Source organism: Rhea americana, unplaced genomic scaffold, assembly GCF_003343005.1.
Source record: "Rhea americana isolate MKP2758 unplaced genomic scaffold, rheAme1 scaffold_23, whole genome shotgun sequence".
Taxonomy (NCBI): Eukaryota; Metazoa; Chordata; class Aves; order Rheiformes; family Rheidae; genus Rhea; species Rhea americana.
In genome coordinates this window covers 6,591,745-6,611,244 of record NW_028186346.1, presented here as the reverse complement: position 1 = coordinate 6,611,244, position 19,500 = coordinate 6,591,745, and the positions used below count along the sequence as shown (strand labels likewise).

The window sequence follows — 19,500 nt, the reverse complement described above, 5'->3', positions numbered from 1 at the left end:
TTTTTCTTCACATTAAGACATCTTACCATGAATCAGAGTCAATCTGAGTTTTTCTTCACATTAAGACATCTTACCATGAATCAGAGTCAATCTGAGTTTTGAGCGAAGCACTGGCARAATTGTTTGTCAACAGACCCTGGATCTGAGGAGCTTATTTATAGAAAAAAAATGAGGTTTACTTATATCCTTAAGTCAGACAATTAAATAAATCCAGTATTTAGAATAAATAGTTTTAAAGAAATGTGCCTAAAGATACCATTTCAGATTGACCAAACACAGAGCTAACATTAGTAGGAGCTCCTAATTCTCTCTCAATTGCTTTAAGATAATGATCTCCAAATRGTTAGAGCATGGTGCTGCTAATGCCAAGGTAGCAGGTTCAGTCCCCGTATGGGCTRTGCTGAGGGTTGGACTAGAAGATCTCCAGAGGTCTCTTCCAACCTTACCATTCTATGGTTCTATGAAATAGCTGACATAGCAAGTCTCACAAGGTAGCTGAGGCTTTTTGTTCATCTCAGGTGCAATTTCTCAGCTAAATTCTTCAGTTATGATGTGTTTCTTGATCTGTCATATCTGTTACTACTTGCTTAGGATTTAAGTGCTTGSGTTTTTTTGTGTCTCACTCCTTTCGTTTAATGCCCAAGAAGTTCTAAACAGAATATGCCTAAAGAATAGTCATTACCAGACAGAATATGCCTAAAGCACTAGTCATTACCAGAGGCAAGCATAAGTACATTTATCCCTCCACATTTTTCTCTCTACATGAGAGAAAAGAAAAATTGATAGSGAAGATGACAAGGCAAAGAACAAGAAGGAACAAATAGTTTCAGAAGAAACAGGAGCCCTAGCTTCATCTCAGCTGACTCCAGGCACTGATTTGAGAYATCTAAGTTTTGTTACCTTGGTTTTCTGTGTAGTCAAGGGAATGATCCAGCCCAAAGAAAACCGAAGTGGAGGAGCAGGAGACAAGGACCATGACATAGGTGTGAACTGGCCAACCGGGGAAGAAAATAAATMTGTAATAAGTGGAATAGTAATAGTGCTAATCAACAAGCTGTCTGCTTTTTTGCACCCATAACTAGCTAAAGAGCAGGATAGGGAAGCCAACAGCTGTAGGATAAGGTACATTGGCAAAGGAATTTGCTATATGTGTGACCRTTTTGATCTTTTTCTACCACTCTTCTCCTGGAAAGCAACACCAGTGCCACAAACTGGGAAAATCGTAGCTTTAAATTGGAGAATATTATCTAGTCAATGTTATGTCTGTATTCACCTATATTTCATACACATGCACCATAATGTTTCATTGTTCTGTCAATACACATGCTATTTTTTTTGTGGCAATTAAAAAGTGCTCTGTCTTTTCCTTATTTTTATAGCTCCGTAAATCTGTTTTCAGCATCAGAGCAAGAAATCTTCTGGAAAAAGAGACAGCAATCAATAAAATCCTCAGGTAAGAATCAGCAGTGTTTTGAATGACAGTTGATTTCTCAATGCTTAATGTGTTTTTCACGATTCTTACTGTTGAAAATTAATTTACAATGTGTGTATAATATTTATGATAGTATATCCCTTTGCAGTGAGTCTATTGCCTTCATAATCAAAGATAAATTGCTCTTCTTTGGGTATATTATGTGCCTGAGCAGTAACAAAAGAGAGACTGTTCTTATTTATATCTCTCAGTTCCTTGTCATGTTGAAATATCATGTTTCAGCTCTTCTCACTTTTTTCTTCAAAATTAACCAAATAGTGTCTCTTCATAAGCAGACATAAGTCTCTTCATAAGTTATTTTGCCTAAGGAATTCCAACTGAGTTCTTGCATAGATGTGCATGTAAACGTCAATAGGGGTTGTACACCCTTTCCAAAGCACAGAGTACAGATGACTGACCGTATTCCAAGCAAATGTGCAACGAAGACTTCARAACTGTGACCTCTGTAGAAGGGATTCCTGAATGTTTTAATAATGATCACTCATTTCAGTACTCCAAGTAAAGTAAATATTCAGCAGCATAAGTAGATAATGCACTCCTAAGTCTCCAAGACTCATGTCTGAAGTTATGTCCTGGGTAATGCCATGCAGCATTTCAGGCCAGTTTTGTTTTTAGAGTATTTACATTAGAATGATTATTATTCAACTAAGGGGCATGAATAATGCCAACAATTTATAGATCGTTATTTGGCTTATATTTGCATAGTCATCAAAGCAGAAGCATCTTCAGTATGTTATAAATGACTGTTTCCAAGCAAATATCAGTATACACAGGAATAACTGATCTGAAAAGTACAGCTGTGAGATTTGAATAAGCATGGCAGTGTTTTATGAAGGAGCAATGCTGCAGGAATTCAGTGTGGTTTTGGAATTGTGAAGTTTCTTGAGAAGTGCCTACTAATTACATGCCATTTGAGAAATATAACCACAGCTAGCTCCTCTGTTCTTTTTAATCCTCTGTTAAGAATACTATTGTATTATTACAATACAGTAGGTGTAGAAATTAATGMAACTTTATGTGTCTTCAGACTTTTATGGTAATAAAAATGTGAACAATTACTAATCCGAATGAATGCGCTTTGTCATCATATTACTGACCAACAATGTAACTGCAAGGCCATAAGTGTTGCTTTTCAACAAACTTCAGGCTCCTTTTATAAGCATTTCAGTTACATAAATTCACTTTGATTTTATAAACATTATGGATAAATACATACAAGTCTCTGTTTCACAATCAGAAAAGTCTATAAATATAGCTTTGGATATTGCCTTTGTGGCAGTGTTTCACTAAAACACTCATAACCAATTCTATGTTAAATTACAACTGTGAAGTGCTGTTGGTGCCACTAGAGTTACACAAATGAGTTTGTTTGGCATTTTTCTCATACCATGCCAGAAATGAAACACATTCGCAAAGAGAATACTTTGTATTGAAAATAAACAATGAGAGCTGTAGGGAGGRGTCCATTTTTTCTTATGCAGAAGGAAAAAGAAATTCCCACAAACTGAAATTCAGAATTTCCAATGAATTCATCCATCAGCACAGAACTCTCTCCTTTTCAAAAGAAATCTGGAGCAGGGTGGGAGGACAATCCAAACAAATCTGTGTTTGGATKTCACTGGATTCTGAGAGGTACTAAGACAGTGAGAAATCAGTCCTTCTGATTTCCATCCTGCTGACTTTGCTTGATCCCTTGGAACACAACTTCTGCCAGACCTTTGTGTCTAGGAGGATTTCTCATCAATTAACCTCTGAATTCCTCTGACAAAAAGCTTCACAGGCAGAAGAAGAAAGCTTTAATCTATGTTCTTCCTACATTTATTATGCTTTCTCATTTAATTCCTGGGTCATTAGTGATGAACTTTTGAGGAAGATAGAGACAAAGAGGGAGCTTCTGTCAAGTAGGCAAAATACAGGATTATATGTCCTCTAGTGCTTCATAGGGCTGTATCTTAGTCATTTTTAAAGAGCCAGTCTTCAGTCTCCTCTTGAGCAAGTGGAACAAGTAATGTTTATGCCTCAAAGTCATCAAGTGTGCTCTGACCACTGACCACATCTGCAATGCATCTGTGAGCTTTACAAACAGAAAAAGAAGACTTAAGGAAAGACAAATTTTACAGCTAAACCTTTGGATTCAGTTCAAGGAATGCAGAAAAACTSAAACTCACAGGACACAAGAGCTTCTTTCACTTATTTTTACTTTAATTGTAAATGCTATATGTTCCTTACTAAAAGTACCTGAGTCTTAGCTATTCTGAGTATCTTACAAAAGGAAAAAATATGTTTATGTCAAGAACTATAAGAGATAATTCAAAGGTGTCCCTTCTGAAAATATTCCTAGTAAAAGTCTTTTAATTTTTATCTACCTGAATTAAGGAGCGTTTATCTGAAGCAATGATTCTACAAGGTAAAGCTGCCCAAGGGCAACTTCAACCTGATCAAATTGCTGTACTAAAAAGAGAATTTTAAATCTACTCTAGCTTTAAGCCCACCTCTGATATTTTACCCCATTTTTAAACCTTGTCAAATTATATTTTAATCAAATCCTAAATGTTTCAATGTAACCAACCAAATGGAAGGAATATGCATTACCTTAATGCATTAGTAGGGCAAAAGCTACTGTTACTTATTTTGGGACAATTCCTCTATCCAACCTTTTTTTTCTCTTCATATGAAATACTCAACTGCTTGACATCTTATTCCCTCAAGAGGACATGCATAAATATCCCTGAACCATCAAGAAGTACAGCTTACRCTTCCAATCCCAAGGGTCTCACCTGCTCATTGAATGTTGCATTAGGTGGCATAATGGACGGTAAGTGCGTCCGATTAGAGGCCATCTCAGGTCTTTTCATTTTCCTATATGTTTCCTACTGCACTCCAGAGAAACCACATATTTTCAGAAGACCGTTACTTGGAAGCCAACCTTTACCCAGCATCCTGGAGTTTGTCATGGCGTTACTCCTTGGAATGGAATCAAGAGTGTAACAACTACTGTCCCAGTTACTTTGATTCTGACCCATGATTTGCATCACTCCTGCCAGTATCAAATCACAGAGAAGCCTAACTCTTCACATAAATCAGTTCAGAGGTGGAGACTTTACTCTTCTCAGGAAAATCAAGCAGCATAAAAGTGAGTTACAGTCAGGCAGAATAACTTTTGCTAAATAAGTAGCGCCTCTGAGTTACAAATAGCTCCATTTTTTTCTGAAAATTATAAGACATTTCCCTTGGTACCAAAACCACTGTGTCTAGCAGATTTCRTTTCTCGTGCGTTTCTGCAGTGGTTCCCACTTTCACTCACTCTCTCTTGCTATATTGACTGCTTTTCGTCTTAAAACCAAGTTCTTCACAGTGGTTCTTCTGGCCCTCATTCCTTGTTGGTTCATAATCTGAGTCTCTAGTGCTTAATGGGTCCCACTGACTTTCTCAAGTGGGGAGGGTAGAGAAGAACYAGTCAAAATGCTGTGTACAGTCCCGTCCATTCCCTTTAGTGCTGAAGATAAATTGTAAACCACACAGAATGCTGGGGAAATTGAGCAAATCATTTTAAATCATCTCACATAGTCCACAGCATAACCAAAGGATCACTAGTATGGAACATGGTTCTGATGTCTATTAAACCCACTACTTGACTGAGTCGTGCTTCTGGCCTTATTACATAAAGCACAAGGAATAACTTGGTCTGATGATTTCTGGTCTGTTGATAAAGCAAATCACACTAACCAAAGTACAATTCATTGTAAAATAATGCATTGTGACAGTTTAGGAAATTAGCATTTTTTAAATGACTTGCTTTTTATTTGCTTTTCATTTAAACTGGTGCTGTAGCCAAGCTGTAAACTGGTGCTAGGAGTATGCAAAAGGATTTTCAGTGTTCCAGACAAAGTTTGCCTGACAGAATTACTGGGCCCGAGGGGAAAATATGTTGCATGCCTAAGTAAAACTTTCAATTTCATAAACAGCTAATTGAATGAAGCACATTTATCGTATTTCTGAAACTGAAACTGCCTTGAGTGTGTCTTGTGGAAAAGAATGGATTACTTGAATTAAATATTCAGTTCTGCTAATTTCCTAGTAGGCTAGCAGATAATTCAGCCGTGTTCAAACAAGCTTTTCTTCAAAATACAGTGATTTTTTTTATGAATATCAGAATGAGCAAGAAACAAGATTCTCTGTACACTTAGAAGAACTACCATTTTATAGATCACAGTGATAAATGGCATTGTTATGAAGTAGAGTTAGTGGGTTGTGGAGTCACCAACACTGCAAGTATTGAAAAGCAAGTTAGATGAACATCTGCCCAGAGGAATATAGGTATCACTGATCCCAGTTTGAGGGAGACGACAGATTAGATAACTCCTTGAGGTTCCTTCTGCGTCATTGAGTCTATCAGTTTTTCTGTAATCCAAGGGAAATAATGATTATACAAACACCTTGTAGAGGAAACGCTGAAACAGCAGGGCAAGATGAGAATGAGAATACAAAGCAACTAAAAAAAAGAAGATACACTACTGTAGTGTACTGAGCAGATGCCAAAGAAAATGAGTGGATATTTGTTTTTCCTTTGGAAACATGTGGGAGGACACAAGGGGAATACGGAAAAAGAAAGTCTATGAATTAGCCAAGTTGCATTTATAATCCATTTTATTTTACCAGTCAAATTCAGACTGTCATAATAATAGTATATCTTTCTCAAAGGACAGTAGTGTAGTTGTGATAAAAATATGCATTTAGCCTGCTGCCTAAACACTGCTGTATTGAATGAGATTTATGAAATGAGAGACAGAAACRTTGGCTAACACCTGGTAGGTGAATTCCCCATGAACTTAGGTTATGCCATTTAACCATGATAAAAGTTAAGTGGAAGTATGATTTGGGCATAAACAGGCTTATTAAGGATAGAGATTCATAATGTAAACCGTGCTGGTTGAAGTTGGTAATATTTTGTGAACTGAGTGTTTTATTGAAATGTACCAGACCTCTAAGACTTCCGTGTGAGCAGCTTTTGGGGAGAACAAGAACAAATGTATACAACAGACAATGATATTAACTGATACTACAGAACAGTTAAACATTCACTTATTTAAATAAAAGAGAAACATATCAGATCAATGTTACATAAGAAGATGTAACCAACACTTCTTGCTGAAAGGATGTCTCCCTGAAAAAATCCAAGTGTGAGACATATGCATATCCTGTGCAAGAAACCTCAGAGACTTCAGAATATTAATGAAAGGTACAGTATTTTTGATCAAGTATTGATCAAAGCATTTAAATTTTGCATTAGCTCAAAATACGCTACTTGAACACTATATTTATTACTTATTTTCAGGGATTCCRAAGCATGAAATAATTTGCAGGGCTTCAGAAGTTTGGACTTCATAATTATTCACAGGTAACATGTTCTATGTAATATCCCAATATTATATGGTCCTGCAGGGTCTTGCCCTGCAATTTGGCTTTTCAATAACCTGCCAAGTGAAATTTTCTCTTTCAGAATATTTTTTTCCATTTGCTCTTTTCACAACAAATTTAGATCATATGTTTTGCAGCTGCCTGGACTCTTTTCTGAGTACTGCAAGGTAAGTACAAAGTGGAAAGGCTTGATGTATTTCCTGTTGTCCTTCTGCTGTTTCCTAACTTCCTCATTCCTCCACAAGTGAACACGAACCTGTCTGTGTCTAGTACAGGTGAAATGCAAAGGTGATAAGGGCAGCTTTAGCTAAAAAACAATTATTTTTGCCAGCAGTTTTCAAACAAATGTCAAAAGCTTCTCGCAGCTACAAGTGGATAAAGATGTATCAAAACATTTTTTCTGAACTCCAGTTAGTAAACCACATAGGACTAGGTTTTTAACACTGTGGGACGAAGATGGTTCAGCTCCAGACCTCCACACCTGCCTATGAGCTAAGTATTGAAGCTGTCATTGTAGTCAGCAAAATTCTAATTAATGCAGGCACTGGAGCCCAGTGATATCTTAGGTGACTGCTTTATCTTTAGATGTCTACTTTATGATATAACCTGAATAGGTTCCAAGCATCATTTATTGAATTCAGCAAGTGCTCAATTAAGTTGCCCACCTAAGGGCGTCTGGTAACATATGATGTGCCTTACAATGTCCAAGACGTCCTAAATATGACAGCAACTTATGAAGAACCCATAAACTTCCAGAGCAGCAGCTGGAAATAAGACCTCCTGGTATGGCGGGTGGCAGTGGCCACCTCTCTACAGGCAATTTAGTTGAGTCCTAGATCTCCACTGACTATGAGGGAAGCATGGACAGCTAACTCACATGTAGGCACTGAGAAAAAGCACGTAAGTGTAGGTATCTACAATAAGGAGATAAATCTTACTGTAGATGTTCAGATAGACCACTCTGGAATTTTGAAATGTCTTGGCACACACTGTCCTTTTCAAAAGTCCAAAAAAGTCTGCAACTCTAGATGCCTAGATAGCTGAAAAATATCCTATTCCTGACATGAAAGGAAAGCAGAATGTGGCTTTTAATAAGAAGATTAAGGCACTAATTCCCATAGAGTGGAGGATGCCAGGAGACAGAAGCTATCAGAAGTAACCATGGTCTTTTCACCATGTCATCTTTGTGAAAATACAAAGTTTTTTGCACTTGCTAACAATTTCTGATCTCTGCACTGTAAAACTGGCATTTCACTACTTCTCTGCTGACTTCGATAGGAGCTGCAGGGCTTCCAGAGTTTCTGAAAATTAGGTAATGTGTATGAGTGGTAAATACGGATTGAGGCACATAAATTAAGGCAGACATCATAGAAAATCGTAACAGTCTTTCCACTGAACTTTCCCTGTATGCATATCTATTCTTTATAATATATGATTACGTTGTTTTTTTTATACCGCTATAATCAAATAAGCCATCTTGTTAATTAAGTCAAGTAAAGAATTTATTGTCTGGGCAGTTAATGTTCTTTTCTTATGCATACTAAGAATTTATGTGTTCTACTCACAAAGTAGTTTGGTATTCAAGTAAGGTGTGTACAAGCTCATGAGAAGGTTATGTGGAAGTCACTTGTTGATGTAAGGAAAATCATTAATAACATAATATTATTGTTGATGTAAGGAAATCTAGCTTTTAAAAGCAGAGCACAATAATTCATATTTACTGGAAAAAAACTTAAGTTAGCCCCTTCATTACAGCCAGAAGCCTCCGTAAGAAAGAAGTCAGACATCAGAACTTTCCATTGTTCCTGCAGAGGTAAACTGGACCATCATTTTAATGGAGTTAGGTAAGATCTATTTTTTAGGAAATAAAATTTGTCTTTTTTTTACATGGAAATTTCATAAGTATTCAGGTGATACTGTCTTTGAGAGTATTATGATGCCTCAGTTTCCATCTAATCTAATTTAATGCCCTTTGTAATGAGTGTAGCACAATGTATTTTTCTAGGTTGCTATTATAATTGGCAGTGATGACACAGAAAAATATTCTAAGCTTCTCATTTTTATTCCAGATCTCACTTTGGATCCATACTTCTATCATTTGTATGTTTAAATCCAAAAGATGGAGAAATAGCAGAGAGGAGGGAAAAAGTCCATCATGTTAAACAATACTGAGGAAAGAACGTGCCTGGGGACCGATACTGTCAAGGACTTCTCAGTGAACTGTTCAATAGAGTGGTCTATTAGACCATCAACAGATGTAGATTTTTTTCATATTTTCAAAAAAAATAGAGATTCAATTCATTAAAAAGTATGAAATATTACCAGCTGTGTCTTGTGTGAGTTTCTCTGAATAACTGCACCAAAAAAAAGAGCAATGAGCCATGTACTATGTGACTTAAATTTGTAGCATTCCTGGCAAGCCAGAATATTTTTCCAAATTTGAAATTCCATTCCTCTACCATCAAATTAGTTATGCCAGCTCTATTGTAATGGAAATCTATCTTTGTCTTAAGCAAGTTCATTTTACTGTAGCCAGCAAAAAGAGGATATGCATACAGCATTTATTTGGAACACACTTACTAAGCAACCATCCACATGAAGTCAGTTCTGGCAAAATATTGTACAATGTGTGTTTACCAAAATTTAGCAAAAGTAAAGTGAAACAAATAAACAAAAAAATATAAAACTCCACATAACAAAATGCTGCAAGTCAATGCATTCCCATAGAGCAGACATTTCATATTTCAGGATAACTGGCATTTCATGTCAAACAATACCTGGTCCTTGTTATATAGAAGAAGACTCCAAGATGTGTTGTTACTCTCAAGTGTGTTCATAAATATTTTGTGTAAGTACAACCCTGCAAGGAAGCTACCCTAAAATGATGCTCTACCTCCCCTCTTTATTTCTGAGAAGCTAGTATTGCTGGTAATAGATGCACTGCTTGGCCTTCTTCACACTTACTAAATGAAGTCGGGAGGGAACATAGATTCTACAGCAAACTGAAAAAAACTTCACAGATGGGCTGCCTTGCTAAAACATGGAGAAGGATCATCAAGTGATGAAGCAGAGAGAGAGCCATTGCCTTGGAAATATGTTTTTATGGAAAGAGTGTTGCTATTTTATTTTTACTGTCTTACTGTGCACTTACATTACCAGAAAGCCAAGCCAACTTCTTTAAATTCACTACCACAAAAGGTATCATTTATACTGAAAATTGTATTTTATCATCATCATATTTCTTCGTAGGGCCTGCACTAGACAACGCATGCTGAGTGGATCATTTGAGGGTCAGCCTGCAAAAGAAAGGTCAATACTTAGTGTCCAGCATCATATCCGACAAGAACGCAGGTAAACACAGACAGGAAGGATGATTTAAAAATATTCTTAAAATAATGGCCATAAAAAGAATTAAATGTGTACAATATCTAACGTGTAAAACTGAAATGACTTGTACAAAGAGGCAAATTGTACATTCTTCATTGTAATTGTAATGAAATTCTTTGTAGTGTATAAATGGAAAAGATGCCTTTTTATTTCAAATGTCATTTCATTCACTGACTACAAAGCTATCAATTTAAAGATCAGAAGGAAAAGAAATTGGCTTATGTTATACCAGATTGAAAACAACTGAAGAACATGTAAGCTTCTGATGTAAGTGAGAGAAAAACGATAAGGATTTGAGATATTGTATGGCTGGAGAGTAATGCTTTATAACAGCCATCCTATAAAGGTCAAAATTTCATCTTAAGATGTATCGCTAAATTGATTATGATTGTTTCAGGTCACTAAGGCATGGTTCCAACAGCCAGCGCATCAGCAGAGGAAAATCTCTTGAAACATTGACTCAAGACGTAAGTCCTCATGGATATGATGGTTTCGGTTTGGGGATGTGTGCTACATAACCACTGCTTGTGTAAGACCAGTGTCTACCTGTGATCTTGCTTACAATTTCTCATTTGAAATCTTGAAATCAGAAAACAAATGCAGTAATTGCAATAAAATTATCCTCAAAATAATTGACATGGTTATTTCGCTGAGAGACTGACTGGTTTTGAAACACTTGCTGACATATTCACTGAAACTGTAGACACTGCATTAAGAATGCTAAATTGCCACCCAGGACATCTTAAAAAGCCTCACTCTAGAATTCCACAAATAACTAAGGCTGGCAAAACAGTACTTCAAAATTCCTAATGAAACTAAAAATATTTATCAAACATCAGAACTGTCGGACAAAAGGACAAAGGCTGAAAAAGAAGAATAAGAAGCGCAAATTTCCTTGTGCTCTAGTTTCATGCAGTGGACTGCATTTTCACTTCTGCAAAGTCATAATGATATTTTATGGATCTCTGTCCCTATGTCAAAGAAAATTCAAGGGGAGTTTTTAGTCTCTTTATTTCCAAACCACCATAGTACATATGCTTCAAACTTAACTGTATAAGAAGTAATTAATGAATTACTGTGCATGATGGTAGAAAGAAACTGTAGATAACTGATATTTTAAAGCAGATTATGGTTTTGCTTATGTCCAGTAGCAGGGGTAACACACAACCTTACCTCTCCAGAAGTGAGCCAAAGAGGCAGTTAACTCTCCATAGTAAAATTTCTTGTTCTCTCCACTGGATGAACTCAGGGACCTGTCTTAACTCATTCTCCACCCTTCCTGTTTCTATGCCGTCCCTACATATATGTTCCACACAACTTGCTGCCCTCCTGTATTTTGCATAGCAGTACATGCAGCAAGTTCAAGGAACTCAGTGTGTGTCTAAAGCTTTTTCTCTCCCCATTACTACCCTTAGTAATGTTGATAGTGTTCATTCCCGTTTGCAGATCTCAGCTGAGCTTACAGGGCCTTGCAGTTACAGTGAAAAGTTGCACTGGATAGCACTTCACATATGAAATTAAAACTGAAATTAGCCTTGCTGAAAATAAACAGCCTTGCACTGTAGATAGAAAATACTGTGCAATATACTTGGCTGAGTTAATGTGTAGTGCCTTTAGAAAGGAAGATTTTTTGTTTGAATATTTCTATGCAAAATACTGTACCTAGCTTTCATCTGAAACGTTGAAACATAAAACAAACCACAGATCTCATTTTAAAGGAATCATTTTGCTTCTAGCACTCCAACACAGTAAGATACAGAAATGCACAGAGAGAAGACAGTGAGATAAAGATGATCCAAGAAAAAAAAGAACAAGCTGAAATGAAAAGGTATTTAAAAATCAGAAGTCTGTGTGTACACTTTTCTGTATTAAATAGTCTCTGTATAAAGGAAAAAGAATTGAGTTGTGATGAAAAAAATGTAGAGAATATTTTTGGAAGGGATAATGCATATGATTTAATAATTTATATCCTATCATCTTTTACAAGGAAAGTTCAAGAGGAGGAGCTGCGAGAGAATCATCCATATTTTGATAAACCACTTTTCATAGTTGGTCGTGAGCACAGATTCAGGAATTTTTGTCGAGTGGTTGTACGAGCTCGCTTTAATGCGTAAGTTTATTTCATATGAACCGTTGGCTCAGCCAAGTGTTGTCTTTCATGTTCTTGGAAATTTAGGCCTCACTTTTATTTTGGAAGGGAAACTACGCTTGATGTGGTCACAAAACCAGCAGGCAATCAGTTGCCTATGGTATAATCTTGATGCTGGAGGAAAGGAAACAATAAAATGCTATATAAGGCTATGGTCATTTGAACAGCCTCTGATGCTGAGATGGGACAAGACTGTGGGAAAACAGCAGACACCAGTTAAGAAGTAAAGAGTAATGCTTTCTTGCACCGTTTTTAGACCTTAGGGAGTCAGCTTGCAGTTCATTCCTATTCCTCAGCTTAAGGCAGGGAGTCTTTGTAGGCCAACCATGGCTCACAGAGAGAGTAGGAAAAGGTGAAGAGAAATGAATCCTACTTGTGCTCATCTGAACACTCCTTAGGCTGTAATCAGAAGCCCAGAATGGAACAGGGAAGGATTCAGCTGTGGGAGATAAAAGCAATTCAGCAGAGACCGTCTGAAAAGCAGAAAGACTCAGCAGCTAAACTGCAGGTGTACCCAAGTGTGGCAGATACAGACCTATCTACAAGCAGCCTGATACAAAATGACCTAATCGTTCTTCYTCTAATCCTCTGTTGTGGCTGGCACCCTAATTTTAGAGATTAATGCTTGTCATCTTGCAAACATATAACGTAAGACAGAAGACAGCTCAAGGGTATGAACTCAGCACTTGGAAGACCTGCTTTCAGCCCTTGCTTTGCTAATGATTTCCTCTGTGCCCTTCAACAAATTACTTTTAGGTAGAGCAACAGGAAGGTTAGATACTCAGTTTTACAATGCCTGTAAATAGRTGTTCTTCCGCCTATGTAGAAGCACAGCTTTGAGATCAGTGCCTACGTTTTCTATGTAACTTTTACTTGATTGCAGTCCACTGGTCCATGAAGAAGTGGCAAATTAAAAAATCAAAACAAAGCACACAAACATGTGTTCCCATCCATTTGCTAGATATGTTTCAGTCCCTGCTGGCATAATGGAGTGCCAAAGGGTTACAGGATATTTATATTATCAATATTTTAATATTTTAATAAGAGCAAAACTGTGATTTTGTTGAAGAGTCATTTTTTTGTTTACTTGAATCCTAACTACTGTATTCATTACCCCCCATCTAGCTTGCCAAAAAATATATTCCAGAGATCTTTTCCAAAGTGATAAGATACAGTAAAAAGGGTTAAGGTATGCTGCCATAAACAATGTGGGAAAGAATTATGAGCCTAAGAACATGCAAAAGGCGATGGGTTCAGTGGGCAAGCATCAAAACTTATTTTATGTACTGAAGGGTATAACTGGCTAACCTTGGGCTGAGGAAGTTGTGAGTTGTGCCCCTTGTATGCACCTTGCATTCTTGTAATTCATAAACATGAAATCTCTTCTAGTGGTTATGCCTCAGTCGRGTCAGTTTTCCACATTAAGCACACTGAAGAAGTGATTGCAATTTCACATCCCAGTGGTTAAAGCCCTCACATGGGCTATAGGAGACCTCAGCGCAGATCCTTCCTCTGCATGATTTGCTGCAAGGATGTGAAAGATATGTAAAAAGTGCCCTTAACCACTGGAGCAGGGAAGGATTCTCAGGTGACGTTCTTGTAGCCTCTCCTGCTGAAGCCACTCTGCTTGGTATAAAAAAACCTAAATAATTACTGGAGCAGGAACTTGACTTGTATCACCTACATATATTCTTATTACTTACAGAGTGGTTCTCAGCCTGTGGCCTAATAGACATTTGGATATTGTAGATGAAGTAAGGCAGCTTCATAGGAGACACAGATGGAGAGAATCTAGAAATATTCATCAACGAATGATTGAACAAACAATGAAAGAAAGGGCCTGTGGAAGGGTTTTTGTGTCGGTTAAGGATAGGTTTTGAGATAGAAGGAGCTCTTGGGAAAGCACTTTGGAATATCAAATTCAGTCACAATGTTATCTTACCATCTCCCTCGGCTCTGGCCAAAAACAAAACAGAAAATTAAATCCTTGCATTAAATTCTCCTTACAAAAATATGAGTAAAAAAAACTAGCTAGTTAAAGAATCATTAGAGGAATCACAGGTATGCCATGATTGAAGTGGTACTAGTGATAATATGACTAACGTTGCATAAATTAAGTAAAACTTTTACACACATTTAAAATTAAGCCAAGATAAAATTTATCCTTGATTTTGGATGTGAGTTACTTTGAGGTGATGGATGCATAGTATAATTATAAGGGTGTCTAAAATAGAATTTAAATGACTGAATCTTTTTTTTCTTTTCATAGTTCTAAAACAGATCCTGTTACTGGAGCTGTGAAGAATACCAAATACCATCAACTTTAGTAAGCACTGCAAAAGTAACTTCACTTGGTCATATAAGCCTACAGTATAAGTGTGTGAGCACACACATGCATATACATACATATATATGCATGTGTGTATTTCTTTTTTTCCCCAAAAAAGGTCTTTCTTTCCGTGGTGGTGTATGGGAAAGGGGATGAATCAGGAGAAGATATTTTGTCAGGCTTTTCTTCTTTATTTGCTTGTAACTTCCTTAGTTCTGGTACATATTTCTGTTACAGAGAAGTCTTTGACATCACTCAACTGAATTTATTTTTCATAGGAAAGTGCTTAACTGTATTTTAGACACAGTAGATATGTCATAGTACTCTGGGCATTTCTGTAATGGTTACCTTTGGTATTTTTCTCAGTGATTTGCTGGGTTTGGTTACCTACCTGGATTGGGTCATGATCATTGTAACTATATGCTCCTGCATTTCCATGATGTTCGAATCCCCYTTTAGAAGAGTGATGCATGCTCCAACACTCCAGGTATTGTTAGTAAATCATATTACATTTAATGAAGCACAGCCCCTTGTTTTTCTGCACTGCCYTTTACTAAATTATGACTGTTCTCTGATTTGATTTCCAGATTGCTGAATATGTTTTTGTAATATTCATGAGCATTGAGCTTAATCTGAAGATTATGGCAGATGGCTTGTTTTTTACGCCAACAGCTGTCATTAGGGACTTTGGAGGAGTTATGGATATATTTATATATCTTGTAAGTTTTTTATATTTATCGGAGTTTTCTGTAGCATTCTTAATTTTGATCTCTTTGGCTGTGCAATGTTTGGGAATGTTAAAAAAAATGTGGCTCAGAATCTTGGTCCAAATTCAGTAATGTAATTTGTGTACAAACACCACTGTTTTCATGTGCAGTCCTGTCAGCTACATGTACAAATGTTTTTTCAGACATCTACAGATACATTGGCATTTGGTAAGTGCCTGGAAACTCCATATCAGCTTTTCATTATATGGTCCCTTTTAAGTATTTACATGTTGATCTGTTTTATGTATCTGACTGCATTTAATTCCAACACAGGATCAAGATCTTTGCTCTTGCTTCACCATTTTTATGGAAGATAATCTTTATCTATTTCTTAGTTATTCATTGCTTCTTCCTCGCTCAACAGTTCTCTGCTTTACAGATGTCTCAAAAGCCACTACCCTTTAACAGAAGGGTAWTGGAAAGCCCATCTCATTTTCCCAGTGTTGCTGTAACACAAAGAAAGCAARGCAGCATTTTCTTGTATTGCATATTTCTATTTTCTCGGGAAGAAATGTTCCACTGTCTTTATTGTCTGGTATTCATTTCTCACATTTCATTCATATATAAGAGAAGGATTCCACTTTCTCTTCACTCATGACAATAAATACCACAGAATGTGTTATAAATACTGCTGAATATAGTACAGTATGAAATATTTTATAACTGAAGAAATTACTAAATAAAATTACTTTGATAGATTTAGATTAAATCTTTCAAAGATTAATCCAGACAGATGTGCTGCATAAAATTTGTCATGATCAATTTGTATCAAAGATTCCACTACTACCATAAATTAAATATATGCATACATACATAAAAAACTCCAACTGTAGTATGCGTAGTCGGGAAGTGCATTAGTTTCTTGAAAGCCTTCTGAATCTGTTACCAGTTTTGTTGCTTTGTAGGAAAACGTAGGGGGTATGTCTTGGGTACTAAGTGTGCCCAAGGTTTAAAAAGAAAGTCATAAGCACTGGTAACTATTTTTCTGTTTTGTTGGGGTGGCTATCTTTTACTGCTGTTGTTTTTAAGAAACCATATTATGTTTTTAATCATATTGGTGATATCAGCTTGATCCTCCATTTTGGGGTACATATCTCTTTGTAACGCTCTCATCTCTGCCTCCCTATGAAAAGGCTGCCTTTATGAGTACTTTCTAAAAGATTCAGACACAATTAACAGACTTTATAACAAATAACCATAGATTGTTTCAGACTACCAGGCACGACTGTGCTGTTTGAAAATGCTTTGAAATGCCAAATACTCATGTGATAAAACCATGCTGTGACCAAAACTACTCGTGCCTGTAACAGAGCGGGAGGAAGAACTGCTGAGGACTCTGTTAACAAGCTTTGCCAGTGATGATATTTCAGTTTCAGGATAGCATCTTTATTTGACGGGGAGAGAGAGAGAGATGAAATAGCCTTATCCAAGAACATAGCTCGTGTCCCTGCTCCAGATCAGCCAATTTGATTTCTTCCATTAGAACTGTTCCATCTGCTGAAAAGAATGAAATAGATTTTGAATCAAAGGGGAAGACAGAGGCTGAAGCTGAGGCCAGCTAGCTAGGACAGTCAGTCAAGGCACAGGAAATCCAAGTCCTTTTTCTAAATCAGGCTTTTTTACCTCAAAACTGAGATTTTAATCTAGCCTTTAATTTTTAAGGAAGAGACACATTTTTTTGAAATTCTGCATTGTTTGTAGGTCAAGTAAAACATTGTAATCCTAATCTTTCTTTCCTTTTTCCTACTATGCCTCTTCAAGGTAAGTTTGATATTCCTGTGCTGGATGCCTCAGAATGTCCCTGCTAAATCTGGAGCTCAACTCTTAATGGTTCTTCGATGTCTCCGACCTCTTCGAATTTTTAAACTGGTCCCTCAGATGAGGAAAGTTGTACGAGAGCTCTTCAGTGGCTTTAAGGAAATCTTTTTGGTATGTGTCASTTATTTTGTTCTTGTTACAAAAAGATGTAGAGGAGCAATAAGTTATCCTTTTTCTATAATATTTATGTTTTCTAATCTTTTCTCCACTRTCCTGTGTTTACTTCTCTTTGAAGAACTGTATTGTAGCCAGCACTGCAGAGGACCACGGAATAGGTTAAAAATTCAGAATATATATTACTCATTTCATTTATACTAAGTAAAACTGCCATAGTAATTATTTAATAAATGATATTATTTGTTCAGTAAATACTTTGTCATAATTGCATACAGGGGCTACTGAAAGAAAATATACCCTCTATGCACAGTTTTAGCTGGGGAAGGAAGATGAGAGGTAAGATATGGCAGATCTACAAGAACAAAAGTAAGTCAGTCTTCAGAGCTGGAATTCRGAACCACCTCCAGTTTTTTTGAGGGGCAATCAGAGAAAATACAGTTGTTCATCACAGATCTGGATCTCATTCTTGTCTCATTGAATGAGACATCACCTCATGATGATGATGATTGTGCAATAATAGTAATAAYAATAACAACAATAYGGCCTGTGATTGCTTGCTCAGAACCTGATCTATTGTCATGGGACCCAAGTTTTCCTAAGTGATATGTGTCCACCTAAACAGCAGATATTTTAATCTGTGTTAGRTCAGCTACGCTACGAAATACTTACAGTCAGTCAGTAAAGGAGCAAGGACAAAAAATCCATTAGCCAATGCATTAGTCCATTAGCATTTCGTACTGTATCCTGTTAAAGGATTATTCCTTTTTGCTCAGTACTGTTGAGGCCACATCTGGAGTGCTATGTCCRGGTCTGGGCTCCTCTGCACAAGAGGGACATAGACATACAGCAGCAAGTCCTGCAAAGGGCCATGAAGATGATGAACAAACTGGAGCATAAGGGAGGCTGAGAGAGCTCTGACTGTTCAGCCTGRAGAGGAGAAGGCTCAAGGGAGATCTTATCAATGTGTTTAAATATCCAGTCGAAGAGTGTAAAGAGATTGGGGCCAGACTCTTCTCTGTGGCAGCCAGTGACAAGGCAAGAAGCAACAGACTGAAACACGTGAAATTGATTCTGAACATAGGAAACTTTTTTTTTTTTACTGTGAGAGTGGTTGAACACTGGAGCAGACTGCTCAAAGAGGTTGAGGAAGCTCCAAATCCAAGTCAAAACCCAACAAGATGTGGTCCTGGGCGACTTGCTGTAGGTGACCCTGCTTTGAGAAGGGAGGCTGGACTAGATGATGTCCAGAGGTCCCTTCCAACCTCAAGAATTCTGTGATTCAGTGGTTCTGTGATTTACATCATAACTTGCTTATGCTTACCTTTATTGAAGCTATCCTGGAATTAAATATCTAACAATGGCTTGCTCAGGTTAATTAGTAACTCTGATGCAACMAAAGGAAAGAAGCACGTATTTAAATACTTGAAGGGTCTCAGTGAAGCGAGTGGAGATTTGCTGAACAAAATTTAGCAATATCGTACACTAAGGGCAAGGAAGCTTTGATCCCTATCTACAATTCTTATATGCTATGCTAATAATAATACTAGAGTGCCTGGTTACTTTATTAGAAGTTAAAGTAAAGCATGTATCATGAAAGCCCTGTCTCCAGGTTTGTGCAACCAAACAATCTGAACTCCTTTCTCAAAGTCTGCAGGAGAAAAGTTTGACAAGTCTGACTTCATCTTTACAGGTTTCTATTCTTTTGCTGACATTAATGCTTGTTTTTGCAAGCTTTGGAGTGCAGCTATTTGCTGGGAAACTGGCTAAGTGCAATGATCCGCACATCATCTCAAGGGTAAGAACKGCTTTCTTACATCAAAATAATAGTATGCTGTACCATTTCTGTCTGCTAGGAAAGCAAGTAGAGGCAGTCAGTGCTATCATAAGAGAGATGGAGACTTTGGGCACTTGCTTGTTCAGAAGCAGAATTACAGAGGGAAAGTTGATTAAGGAGTGAAAGTATGAGGGTAAGGCTAGGTTTGCATGTCAAAAGAAAGGCATATTCAGATATTAGGGACTATCT

General features: G+C 37.0%; 1 protein-coding gene across 3 annotated transcripts in view; it reads left to right on the top strand.

Moving 5' to 3' along the window:
- Positions 1-19,500, top strand: part of NALCN (sodium leak channel, non-selective) — a 233,946-nt gene that overhangs the window by 187,574 nt on the left and 26,872 nt on the right. For all 3 annotated transcript variants that reach the window (XM_085306004.1, XM_085306003.1, XM_085306005.1), the window contains exons 17-26: positions 1,380-1,453; positions 10,160-10,261; positions 10,695-10,764; positions 12,034-12,125; positions 12,285-12,407; positions 14,716-14,772; positions 15,142-15,262; positions 15,363-15,494; positions 17,304-17,471; positions 19,168-19,272. In XM_085306004.1, coding sequence (XP_085162130.1) covers positions 1,380-1,453; positions 10,160-10,261; positions 10,695-10,764; positions 12,034-12,125; positions 12,285-12,407; positions 14,716-14,772; positions 15,142-15,262; positions 15,363-15,494; positions 17,304-17,471; positions 19,168-19,272 — 1,044 coding nt within the window. The remainder of the gene's footprint in view (positions 1-1,379; positions 1,454-10,159; positions 10,262-10,694; positions 10,765-12,033; positions 12,126-12,284; positions 12,408-14,715; positions 14,773-15,141; positions 15,263-15,362; positions 15,495-17,303; positions 17,472-19,167; positions 19,273-19,500) is intronic.